At 38.0% G+C, this 13,357-nt stretch overlaps 1 protein-coding gene across 1 annotated transcript in view; it reads left to right on the top strand.

Annotated features, from left to right (window-relative positions):
- Positions 1 to 13,357, top strand: part of SLC9A6 (solute carrier family 9 member A6) — a 50,744-nt gene that overhangs the window by 16,910 nt on the left and 20,477 nt on the right. The window contains exons 7-12 of the mRNA NM_001101146.1: positions 3,009 to 3,150; positions 5,271 to 5,376; positions 5,672 to 5,760; positions 8,055 to 8,168; positions 10,624 to 10,735; positions 11,944 to 12,097. Coding sequence (NP_001094616.1) covers positions 3,009 to 3,150; positions 5,271 to 5,376; positions 5,672 to 5,760; positions 8,055 to 8,168; positions 10,624 to 10,735; positions 11,944 to 12,097 — 717 coding nt within the window. The remainder of the gene's footprint in view (positions 1 to 3,008; positions 3,151 to 5,270; positions 5,377 to 5,671; positions 5,761 to 8,054; positions 8,169 to 10,623; positions 10,736 to 11,943; positions 12,098 to 13,357) is intronic.

Raw genomic sequence — 13,357 nt, 5'->3', positions numbered from 1 at the left:
TTTTTAACAAAAATTTAAAGTATCTGACTTAGTAGAAAATTCCTGAAATTTCAGCTCTCAGAAATAACCACTTATTAATGTTTTCATCCAGATTTTTTCCATTAGGATATTAGCATATGTATAAATAATATTAATTTTTAAACAAAATGGCATAGCACTGTACATACTTTTCTGTAACTTTCTTCTTTCACTTAGACATTGTACTACATTAATACCTCCTTTATCCCATTGTATGGATACACTACCAATGTACCTCTGCAGTTCCCTTGCTGATTAATATTTAGTGTTTTCTAATATCGTATTATTGTGAATAGCACTGCAGTGAATATATTATATATAAATCTTTGTGAATCCTTGAGAGTATTTCTGTAGGATATTTTTTGAAAGTAGAATTTCTAGGCCATTGGATATCATTACTAAAAAATGAGAGATATAGTCATATTTCCCTCTTAAAATATAATAAAGATTTAGTTGAAAGCTATTGCTCAACATGTAAAAGCAGCTATAGGTTTAGTTAATACCTTGTTTCTAAGAATGTAGAATGGGAAAACAGTCCAAAATTTGTAAAAAGCACAAATATGTTCTTTCACACTGTTATTTATAGTAGCAAAAATATTAGAAGCAACTTTAAAATGTCCAATAGTGAGGAAATGGTTAAATAAATCATGTTATATCCATTTGGACCATTTTGATGTCTTAAAAAACCACGACTAGAGAGACTGTAGTCATTCTTATTGTCAGTTGAAGAAGCAGAATTCAGAACTGTATGTTCACTATGATTACAACTAAACATGAACTAGCATGCATGTAACAAAAAGATTGAGGACATAAGGAGAAGGGGGTGACAGAGGATGAGATGGTTGGATGGCATCATTGACTCAATGGACACGAGTTTGAGCAAACTCTGGGAGATAGTGAAGGACAGGGAAGCCTGTTGTGCTACAGTCCATGGGGTCACAAAGAGTTCGACACAACTGAGTGACTGAACAAAACAAAAAGAGGGGGAAGAAATACAGAAGGAAAATAAGAGATCTGTCAGGGTAGTGGAATGATGGGGTGATTTTCCCCCCTAAATTGTACATTGTATTACTCTCAAGATTTTTTTTAAGTATTCATAAAAATGCTGCTGCCTCAAGTTAAAATGTTGACTGATGTAGAAAAGATGAGTTAAGATTTCAATCCAGAGGCCAGCATTTGAAAAGGAAGAAGACAAACCTGTCATGTGTTCTCAGCCCACCATGCTTTTCCTGTACATTTTAGTGATTAAAGAATAAAATAATGATTAATGTGAATCTTGAATTTCCATGAACTACTCCAGGGAAAGTGATCTCAGAAGGCATTGCATTGATACTTTGTTCCTGTCAGCATTTTGAAAACTATGGCCAGAGAGAAAGAACGTATTTCCTTTCTCCAGCCAGCTGCTATATTTTCATGCTATAATATAGTCAACTCTAATTTACAGTGGTAGGGTCCTTTATGTGTAGGTAAGATAGTATGACGTGAAAAGCCATTTCATATTCACTAAAACAGTAACAGATCTACCAATCACAAAATGATCTGGTCACTTTGAAGATTTAAATGCAGATTTTATTATTTTTTTAAATTTAATTTTATTTTTTAACTTTACAGGATTGGTTTTGCCATATATCAAAATGAATCTGCCACGGGTATACATGCGTTCTCCATCCTGAACCCTCCTCCCTCCCCATACCATCCCTCTGGGTCCAACCCAGTGCACCAGCCCCAAGCATCCAGTATCGTGCATCGAACCTGGACTAAATGCAGATTTTAAAGTTTTCAATTCAGATTGAGTCTCAGAAATTTCTATATTCCATTACCAGAAATTCATATTGGAGTTATACTTCAATAAGATAGGTAAAATTAGGAAATGTTAGCTTGGTCTTAGGTTTTGTTTTGTTTTTTAACTTAACTAGGGATGTGTGAAGAGAACTTCATGTACGTGGTATAGCAATGTCATTTTTAGCCTCGAATCAGAAAAAACAAAAATCAGCAATAACCACGGGGAGAATTCATTATATTCTTAGGAATGTGTTTCTTCTGCTTCTTTTCTTTGACATGACTTGTGTGATGTCTTTGAGTCTGGATTCATTATATAAACACTGGTACTCAATTAACTGTGATGAAAACTGACTTAGTAATGGTAGGTGCTTTTGCCAGAGACCCACTAGCAAGAGTGATTTTCTCAGCTGTGTTTAGTTCCTGGGGCAACTGTTTCAAAAGAAGTATTTTTAGACCAGATTTAGACTGTGAGTTCAAGATGGAGAGTGTCCCTTCTAATTACCTGTCTTGGCCTCTCACAGAGTGACTTTCTTTCAGAAGTTTAGGTGAAGGATTCAGCTGGGTATGCTAAAAGTACTGTTGAGTGGACTCTTAACTCCTTGGAAGGCCTTTCAAGCCCTTCTATCTATAAAAGTCCATTTCAGTGAGTGAATAGATAGGAGGTTCTGGGCCATCTAGTATTCTAAAAGTTGAAAGGGTTCTTTAGTCATCCTTTTTATTTTTCCCATAGGAAAAACAAAATGTGACTGGATTGAGTATTGAACAGTGTTCTTTATATTTTTATGCATACTGTGTTGGAAACGTGGGGAATTTTTCATGAGTTTGTTCATATTATTAGTACGTTAGGGCTTTTAGGCACTCAGTACCAGTAAGTAAACAGTCACAAAAGAATAGTGCTGCGTGGTATCTTGAGACGGGAGGAAAAGGCTTGGTTCGACCTTCATAAAGAGGATCTTACTGAATAAAATGTTCTACCTTCTGAAATTGTCACTTAACAAAAGCTGAGTTTTCTTGTTAGCTGATCCACTGCAGCATGTTTTGGTAACCTTTGGTCCTTATTTTGGCAATTCAAATCCAAAGTTTTGGGTTTTACCCCCTCTTATTTCATCATCAAGCTTGACACTAGGTAATTTTTAAAATTTTTTAGATAATGTTTTAAAAGTAAAAGTTGCTTCTCGAAGAAAGAGCCATTTCTTTCTCTTTCATAGCTCAATAGTAGCATACCAGCCAGCTGGAGACAACAGCCACACCTTTGATGTCACAGCCATGTTCAAGTCTATTGGGATTTTCCTTGGAATCTTCAGTGGCTCTTTCGCGATGGGTGCTGCTACTGGAGTGGTGACAGCTTTAATATCCTTTTATTATACTTATCTTTTCTTGTTAACTTTACAGAGTAATGTAATACTGTGTTCCGTGGTCTCACCTACTTCTGCAATTGACATCATGTTATAATTATTAACCTTATAAGCAAGTGCTTGGTTTGAATTAGGCAATCATCTTTACCAGTAAATAAATAAAAGAATTTCATTGCTTTGTGTAGGGCTTCATGCCCTTAAACACTCACTATGGAATTCTATTTAGACATAGTGACCTTTTGGGGGTGAATTTTAAGGGAGAAGGCAATGGCACCCCACTCTGGTACTCTTGCCTGGAAATCCCATGGATGGAGGAGCCTGGTGGGCTCCAGTCCATGAGGTCGCTAAGAGTCGGGCACGACTGAGCGACTTCACTTTCACGCATTGGAGAAGGAAATGGCAACCCACTCTAGTATTCTTGCCTGGAGAATCCCAGGGACAGAGGAGCCTAGTGGGCTGCCGTCTATGGGGGTCGCACAGAGTCGGACACAACTGAAGTGACTTAGCGGCAACAGCAGCAGCAGATTGAATTGATATAAAGGTAGATATTTTCCAAAGAGCCCCTTGGGTGTTCCATGTGGCTGTTCAGCCTGGCATCCTTTTGCTCTTCATTTAATAGGACGAATAGGAATGTATGATCTTGATACCAATTGAATAAAATAAAGTTCCCGGGCTTAGGATAGATGGGAGTTCATCTTAGCTCTCACCGATTTTAACCTTATGCTCTCAAGTCCTACACATTACCACTAGTTTGCTTTTAGAAACATTGAGCCAGTCATTCTTGTATTCATTCAAAAATTTTTCTTTTTTTCTTAGTCATTGCAGTTTCACGTTCATAAGTTAAAATATAATAGAAAATGACAGTTTAATAAATGAATCTAAATCTTCTGTTATTGGATTCTTTAAGTGCAAGTATACCTAAACTTCTGGAACTTCAATTTTCTGTTTTATATCAAGCTTTTAATTCTTCAAAAAAATTTCTTGATTATCTGTTATATACCACATGCTATGCCCTGTGTATCACAGATAAACAAGGCCTCTTGTGGTGTCTGCCTTTTGGAACTCCTAATATAGAAGAATTGCTGGCACTGCACTCCATGGGACCTCAGTGTAGGAAGGTGGAGGGTGAGGAGAGCGTGGAAGATGAGTAGGATTTGATCTCTAAAGAGCTTCCAGCTCCAGAACTTTCAAGATACTTTCATAGAAAACAAATACTTTTCCAAGAATATATTCATTTTCTGTACTTAGTTTTGTTCTGGAAGAAGCTTGTCTTAGGGCTTTTTTTCAGGCACACTGAGCCTTAAAGGGACAGTGAAAACAGTTCTGAAGAAGGACCAGGCCAGCTAGTATCTCTTTCCTAGCCTAAGTTCCTTGAGGAACTTTATCATTGTGTTGTAGTACACATTTGTTGAAGGGAATGTAGACTCCAGGCTGAGATTTGCCACAGCTTGATACAGGCCCTTCCACTGGCAACTATCAAATACTTGTTATACTAGTATGAGTGAGTGACATGCCTCAGTTTCCTCATGGGATACTCTACATCACAGAGAGGATTAAACATCAAATCTCATGAAAATGACATTTTTACTAGGTATAAATTGCTATTATTATGGAAGCTGTCTTGCTTTGGGTCTCAAATTAATAGAGTTGGCATATTGTGTATCTGATCTGTCACTCCTGTCCTTTACTGTCATGTTTGTTCTTTACTTGGATTAGGAAGGCAACCCACTCCAGTATTCTTGCCTGGAAAATTCCATTGACAGGGGAGCCTGGTGGACTATAGTCCATGGGTCTCAGAAGAGTCAGACACAACTGAGTTACTGAGCACGCACACACACTGTTCCTTACTGCATGGTTTCTAACAAAGCATGTGATACCCATAAAACAATTGGATGGACTAAGCTGTAGAGCTTCCTCATGGAAGGGAGGACTGCTGACTCCTTAGTACAATGCTTGTGTTCAGAATTTCTTCACTTTGGTGCCTCCTTATTCTGTGACTTTTGTGTTAGAGACTAGAGAATCCTTCTGCTTTCAGGCTTGCCTTGCTTCAACTATTATTTTTTCTAGTAACACTTCTGTATTATGAGATCTTGTTATCAACCTTGACAGTCTTACGTGACAAAGTTCACCAAATTACGAGAGTTCCAGCTGTTGGAGACGGGCCTGTTCTTCTTGATGTCCTGGAGTACCTTCCTCTTAGCTGAAGCATGGGGTTTCACAGGTAGGTTACTTTCTCCTTTTAATTGTAAACCCTTATAGGGAGTGACTTAGCCAGTGATGTTTTTTCTATGTGTGGACCAACTCCTCTAGTGTTTGAGCACTCTTGTTAGGGTTGGCATTTATGCTATCATTTTAGAATGTAAAAGATTTTCAGTGGAAGCGGTTCCTCTCGACAAAGTAAGTCACAACTGAAAAATTTAACACTAAACATCTAATTTACTTCTATGAATAAGATCCTTAGTATAAAAGTTGGGAACACGCCTTTGATGTGAACTCGGAACTCATTGTCTTTATAGGTGTGGTTGCAGTGTTGTTTTGTGGCATCACACAGGCCCATTATACGTACAACAACTTGTCCACAGAGTCTCAGCATAGAACTAAACAGGTAAGAGAAACTATAGTTTGTCAATAAACTTTTTTTGCAGCAAAACAGTTTTTTTTTTACTTTAAAATAATCTTTGTTCTGTTCAAAGTGATGTCTGCTCACTTCAGTTCCTCTTCTGTTGGCTCCAGAAATAGATGAGACTGGCAGATTGAAGGGTGACAGCTTTTAGGGTAGAGATAGATCAGCAAAGTAGCCAGGGGCTGTTACTATTGTGATTCCAATGGTCAGTTAGCTTCTTTTCCTTGTTTTCCTCTAATAGCTTTTTTTCTTCTAGTTTTATTGAGCTATAATTGGCATACAGCACTGTCTTAAGTTTAAAGTGTACAGAGTAATGGTTTGATCTGTATACCTCATGAAATAGTGACCACATCATGTCGTATAGATACAAAATTAAAGAAATAGGAAAAGTTTTTTCTTGTGATGAGAACTCTTAGGATTTACTCTTAACAACTTTCATATATAACATATCACAGTGTTAATTATATTTATCATATTATGCATTACATCCCTAGTACTTGTTTATCTCATAACTGAAAGTTTGTACCTTTTTATTTCCTCTATCCAATTCCCCTCTCCCTACAACTTGCGTTTGGTAACCACACATCTGATGTCTTTTTTCTATGAGTTAGTTTATTTTTGAAGTATAATTGACCTATGACACTGTGTTGTATGTGTATGCTCAGTCACTTCAATCATGTCTGACTCTTTGTGACCCTGTAGACTGTAGCCCATCAGGCTCCTTTGTCCATGGGATTCTCTAGGAAAGAATACTGGAGTGTATTGCCATGCCCTCCTCTAGGGGATCTTCTTGAACCCACATCTCCTGTGGCTCCTGCATTGCTGGTGATCCTTTACCGCTGAGCCACTGGGGAGGCCTGTAACACTATGTTAGTTCCTCTTATACAGCATAGCAATTTGGTTTTTATGTACATTTCAAAATAATCACCATGATAAAAGATAATACCTTATTATTGACTATATTCCCCAAACTGTGCCTTTCATCCCATGACTCATTTATTTGGCAACTTAAAATTTGTACCTCTTAATCTCCATCACCTATTTCTTTTCTTCCCCCAACTCTATCCCCTCTGGCCACCATCTGTTTGTTCTCTGTATCTATAACTCTGTTTCTGTTTTTTATTCTTTGTTTTTAGAATTCACATATAAGTGAGGTCACATAGTATTTGTCTTTCTCTGACTTATTTCATTTAGCATAGTACCCACTAGGTCCATCCGTATTGTTGCAAATGGCAAATTTTAATTCCTTTTCACGGTTGAGTAATATTCCATTGTGTGTGTGTGTGTGTACACCACATCTTATCCATTCATTTATTAATAGGCAGTCAGGTTGCTTCTATATCTCGGCTGTTGTTAATAATGCTGCCGTGAACGTTGGGGTGCATATATTTGCTGATCTCTTAAGTTCAAATGCATTTCCCCCCCTTGCCATGTTTACTGTTTTTGATATCATATTTTACATCATTTTGTTTTATCTCTTATTGCAGATATAGATTATTTTACTACCTTTGTCTTTTAACCTTCCTACTAGCTTTATATATGGTTGATTTATTACCTTTACTGTTTATTTGCCTTTATAAATGAGATTTTTCCTTTTATAATTTTCATGCTTCTAGTTGTGGCCTTTTCATCACAGTGATGTAAACAGGTGGAGGTGGGCAGGTAGCAGGGCAGGGAACAGAGCACAGGACTATAATGTGCAAGCCCTCACTCTCTTAGTGAGGGCTGAGACCCATGTAAAAAGTGAAATCACATGGCAAGCTGGTGTGAGAGTTGTCATGAAGCACTCTGTACCAGGATAAAATGATTTGAACTGGGTCTTACAGCCTGTAAAGAGGGAAGTGTCTGGGACCTGCCATATTTAGGAATTAATTGAGTCAGGGTGTAGAAGTCGAGGGTGGCAGGGATACCACTTAGGGTCCATCCCCAGCAGTATCGATGGGAAGTGATGAAAGTTAGACTAACGCAGTGGCTGAGACAACCAAGAACATTCCAAAAAAAAAAATTGGCAGGGTTTGGAGGATGAGGGTGAGAATGACTGAATATGGGAATTGAAGAAGGGAAGTTGATTGGGCAAGTGAAGGGGAAACATTTATGGCTTTTTCTGTGGGACCAGAAATGTCATCTCTACATTTGCTTCCCTCTGAATCGCATGTTTTGGAGGATATACATGAACATTACATATTTGAAGTATCTGTTTCAATATCTTAGTAATACTCATGTTTTCAAATTAATGTAGATTTTTACTGGACTAACCTTTTGAAATTTCGTTTCAGTTGTTTGAGCTTCTCAATTTCTTGGCAGAGAATTTCATCTTCTCCTACATGGGACTGACACTGTTCACCTTCCAGAACCATGTCTTTAACCCAACATTTGTAGTAGGAGCATTTGTATCCTTTATTATGTATTCTGTTTTGGAAACTTCTTTTTAAATTGAGATTTGCACGTGTTTTCTTGGGGGTCGGATGATTGATAAGAATTGATAAGATTGATAAGAATTGATAAGGATACATATATTTTTAATATAAATAATATGTATAATAATATATATAATATTTTCCTCTGAGCGAAGTAAATAAGGATTTCAACTCTTTTATCTAGTCTATGCTATTTACGTTTTTGTTTATTGCACAAATAATACTGACAGATTGAAATGACAAGAAAAAGTCTCTTACCATTCTGCCAACTCCAAAAGATAAAACTGTTTGTCCTCTGTTACTGAAGGGAAGAAAGAGAGATTGGATGATGGAGAGCAGTTTGCAGTCTGTGCCACAGGGCAGTAGTTGAAAGATGATGAAAGATGGAAGGAGGCTTGCCCACTCTTTCCCTCTCCACCACCCTTCTTTTTCTCTTTCTCATTGAGTTTTTAAAACCTAGTTGAAAAGGAGACACTGATTACGTGAAAGAGAGCAAGCAATAGTGCCAACTTCACAAGAAGGCAGGAAGAGATGGAGTCCAAAGCACATGGGGAGGGATGGGCCTCCAGAGGGAAGAAGCACAGTTCCGCCATTGTTCCAGGAGAAGGTAGAGTATGTAGAGATGAAGTATGTACATTTCCAAGATGGCATTTCTCTGATTACTTCTATTTTTATCTGAAAAGCAGGAGGTGAGATCATCTGCTGAAAGTGAGATAGGAGCAGGTGGCCTATCAGTTATCTATTATGTAACAAATTACCCTAAAATTTAGCAGCTTAAAACAACAAACATGTTATTTTGCAGTTTCTGAGAGTCTGGAATCCAGAAGCAACTTAACTGGCAGGTTAAGTTGGCAGGCTCCAGTATCCCTCATGAGGTTATAATCATGCTCTGGGCTGGGACTGTACTCTCTCAAGACTTGACTGGGGATGGAGGAGCCACCCCAAGCTCACTGACATGGCTGTTAGCTGGAGGCTTCAGTTCTTCTCCACATGGACCTCTCCATGGGGCAACTCACAACATAGCTTCCCCAGGAGAATAGAGTGAGATGAGAGAGCACCAAGATGGAGTGCAAAGGGCCTTTTATGACCTAGTCTTGGAGACAGTGTGCCATCTGCCTTCTGCTGTTTTCTGTTGATCACACATAAACCCTGGTAAAGTGTGAGCTGAGACTACACAAGGGTGTGAATACTAGGGAACCCTCTAGGAGGCTGGCTCCCATAGATGATAGGAGTTTTGAGGAAATAGTTGTTGCAGAGAGTAGAAAAGTGCATTGAGCAAAGAAATGCAGTAGAATCGCTGAGCGGTGTTAGGAACCCATTTGAGTTTGAGGAATAAATCTTAAAGTAGAGTCAGCCTGCCCTGTTGTATTACTTTATCCAGGACTATTTAGCTATAAGCATGGAGAAAACAGATAGCTGAGTCCATCTGAATTTGGAGTTTTGTCAAGTTGGTGCAGTGAAAACAGAGGGGAAAGGGATTGCTGAGTATTGGAAAGAGTTTTATTAAGATGCGTCTAGAAAAGGAAATGAAGAAGGGAGAGGACTGACTGATGGAAAAGCAGAGGGGTCTTTGGACTGGAGGTCCCAGTGAAATGGAAGAATTATCTGCAATAGATGGATGTGAAACATGGAAAGAGAAATTGTGGTCAGAGAGTGGGATGTTTGAATTAGTGATTTTCAAAAGAAGTAGTATTTTAAGAAACCACCTCAGAATGAAGATTCTGCCAAAAGAGATTGTTGGAAATATTTTCTTAGTTAAAACTCTAAGTAGGATCTGTGTTAGAAACTGAAGTATTACTGAAATACTATTCTACCGAGTCTTAGTCTTCTGAGAATGAACTTCAGGCAGAAACAGATAAAGCCTTATTCATAAGAGAAGAACCTTGACTTGAAGACTCCCATGAGATCAGTAACTTCATATCCTGCTAGTCTTTGAGAAATTTTTAAGCAGTCAAGTGGCTTGAATCCACAGTACTTACCCAGCACCAAGGCTAAATATTTTCTGTAGGTTTTTGAGTCTGTTAAGAGTTGAAATTCCTCAAAACAGAATCCTACCATGGAAATTGACTCTTAGCAGGAGATACTTGTTCTCCTTCTGGCTGTATTTGTTAGGATATAGGTTTGGTTTCATGTGGCAATTACCAAAGTTAACCAAAGTTTAAAAAAGATAGAAATGTATTTCTCTCTCATGTAAAAGTCTGAACTGGTGTAGCAGGCTCTGCTCCACAAAGTCACCAGGGACCCGCACAGCCTTGTAACCATCCTTAGGGAGTTGTCCTTGTTCTTAGGGACCCAGGTGGCTCCCCCCTCAATCGTTAGCCATAATAGCAAAATCCTAGAAATAGTACAAAAGTCCAGTGATAGGAATGCATGGTCTAAATAACGTTAACAATAAAAAGAATTATCCTTAACCTATTAATAATTTTAGATTGCTATTTTCTTGGGAAGAGCTGCCAATATTTACCCCTTGTCCCTCTTACTTAATTTGGGTAGAAGAAGTAAGATTGGATCAAATTTTCAACACATGATGATGTTTGCTGGTAAGTTTTAACTCTCTATTTCTTGCCTCCTCCAGTAAACAACTCACCGTGCATATACCAGTCTGATTTTAGATGGAAATAATACGCCAATAATATATTCAGTGCAGTTCAGTTGCTCAGTTGTGTCTGACTCTTTGCGACCCCATGAATCACAGCACGCCAGGCCTCCCTGTCCATCACCAACTCCTGGAGTTCACCCAAACTCATGTCCATAGAGTCGGCGATGCCATCCATCCATCTCATCCTCTGTCGTCCCCTTCTCCTCCTGCCCCCAGTCCCTCCCAGCATCAGAGTCTTTTCCAATGACTCTTTGCATGAGGTGGCCAAAGTATTGGAGTTTCAGCTTTAGCATCAGCCCTTCCAAAGATAATATATTAGACTCCCTTAAACATTGAAATCACAGCCTCCAATAAAACATCCTTTTTAAAAGTGTCCCATTCCTTTCTGTGGGAGTTTTCTCATGTTCTGGTTCCAAATTCCCAGTTCAGAACTATGTTAAGTGTAGTGGAGGAGGTAAAGATGAACACATTTTCACACAAAAATCTGTATGTGCATGTTTATGGCAGTTCTCTTCATAATTGCCAAAACCTGGATACAGCCCAATTGTCTGTCTTCCAGTGAGTGAGGGAGTATGCAAAATAATGGCACCTCCATGCCATGGAATATTCCTCAGTGCTAAAAAGAACAAACCAGTGATACATAGAACATATATGGACCTCAGAGGCATTGTGCTGAGCGAAAGAAGCCAGGCTCAAATGGTTTCATTCTGTATGTTCCATTTACATGACATCCTCAAAAAGACAAAAACCCAGCAATGCAGAGAAAATCAATAGTTACCAAGAGTGTGGTAAGATTATGAGAAGTTAGACCAAAAAGAAGGTAGCACAAAGGAATTTGGGAGAGGGGTGATGAAACCACTGTGTCTCGGTTGTGGTAGTGGTCACACACCTCTATACATTTGTCAAAACTTACGGAACTGTACACCCGAAAGAGTGAACTTTAGTGTAAGTACATTTTACAATAGAGTTTAAAAAATTATTAAATGATCAATGCTTGTGAGTATCATCTACTAATTCTTTTTGTATTTGGTTGTATATACCTACGTATGTTGAAATATGTGTTTGTTCATGCTATTCTAAGGTCTCAGAATGTACCTTATGTCTTTGAATTTATGAAGTTCATGTTGTCGTCCTCCTATTCCCTTGTAGGCCTTCGTGGCGCGATGGCGTTTGCCTTGGCCATTCGAGATACGGCCACTTATGCCCGGCAGATGATGTTCAGCACCACACTTCTGATTGTGTTTTTTACTGTGTGGGTATTTGGTGGTGGCACCACTGCCATGCTGTCATGTTTGCATATAAGGTATGTATTGATTGGGGACCTCATTTTAGTATTAAAATGTAATTTGTGTTATTTTTCTTTTAACCATGAGAGAATTTTAAGCTTAGATAAGTCCCTAATATTTCATTTCTTCCTTATAATAAGTATATAACATGTAGCACAGAAAAAATGGAAAATATGCAAAGGAAGGATAAAAACTATTGTTAACACTTGGAGGGATGTCTTTCCAGACCTCTTGCTCTGCTCCATGTATTTTTTTTAACAAAAAGAGGCAGCACTGTAGGTACTCTTATAAACTGATTTTTAAATATAATATAGCATAGACATTTATGTTAGTAAATATCATTATTTTAATGGCTGCTTATATTGTAATTTATTAACCAAATCTCTACCATTGGACTTTTGTGTTGTTTTTAGGTTTTTGTTATTACGGCTGAGAATTTTGCTCTTACTATGATTAACAGTGTGAGTGTTTGGAAATGCATATACCAATGTGCACTTGGCTATTTCCTTAGGATGCATTCCTAGAAGTCGAATTGCTTGGTCAAGGGATATGCATATATTTAAGGCTTATTATTCTTATCTCCAAACTGGATCAAAAATTTTCTTGTATCTGCAGCATATGAGACAGTCCAATTTATCCCAGCCCAAATCAATAACTAGATATTATCATTCTTTCTTATCTTCATGATCAGCACTGTTTCTGACCTGACAATCCAAGGCCAAGGTTGTAAGATCTTAGTCTTGAATGCACACTAGTTACTGTATTCAGTTGGAAAAAGCTCTGTTGTATCTCAGGAGTTCTGCATTTGTTTCCATGGGTACAGCAGTCTATAGTTAAAGCCGTTGTAGGTTTTACTTCTGTGTTTGCTGTAACTTCATAGATCTTGAGAGCTACTGAGCTTCCAGAATGTGTAAGGTTCATTAGAGAAAATAGTATTTCTTTCACATCTTACAGAGTCCATTCTCCATTTTATGCCTTTCTTTTAATACTCTAAATAGCAACCAGCCCTAAATCAGACTTTGAATATTGTTATGATTGTCTTTCTCTTTACTGTTCTAATCCTTTTATTACAATTCCTGTGCTGTTATTGTGGATAATTAAAAATACATCAAAATAATGTTCTTGTAACCCTGATTATTACTTTAGGGAGGACCTGGCATTTGTTGAACACCTTCTATGTGCTGGGCATTGTGCTAAGTGCATTTGATATATTTATCTAATCACAATCACTCCATTTTACAAGTGGGGAAATAGAGGCTTTAAAAGTTTCTAGTTGT

This window comes from Bos taurus, unplaced genomic scaffold (genome assembly GCF_002263795.3).
Source record: "Bos taurus isolate L1 Dominette 01449 registration number 42190680 breed Hereford unplaced genomic scaffold, ARS-UCD2.0 Super-Scaffold_1723_ScbfJmS_2085, whole genome shotgun sequence".
NCBI classification, from domain to species: Eukaryota; Metazoa; Chordata; class Mammalia; order Artiodactyla; family Bovidae; genus Bos; species Bos taurus.
This window is presented reverse-complemented; position numbering and strand designations above follow the sequence as displayed.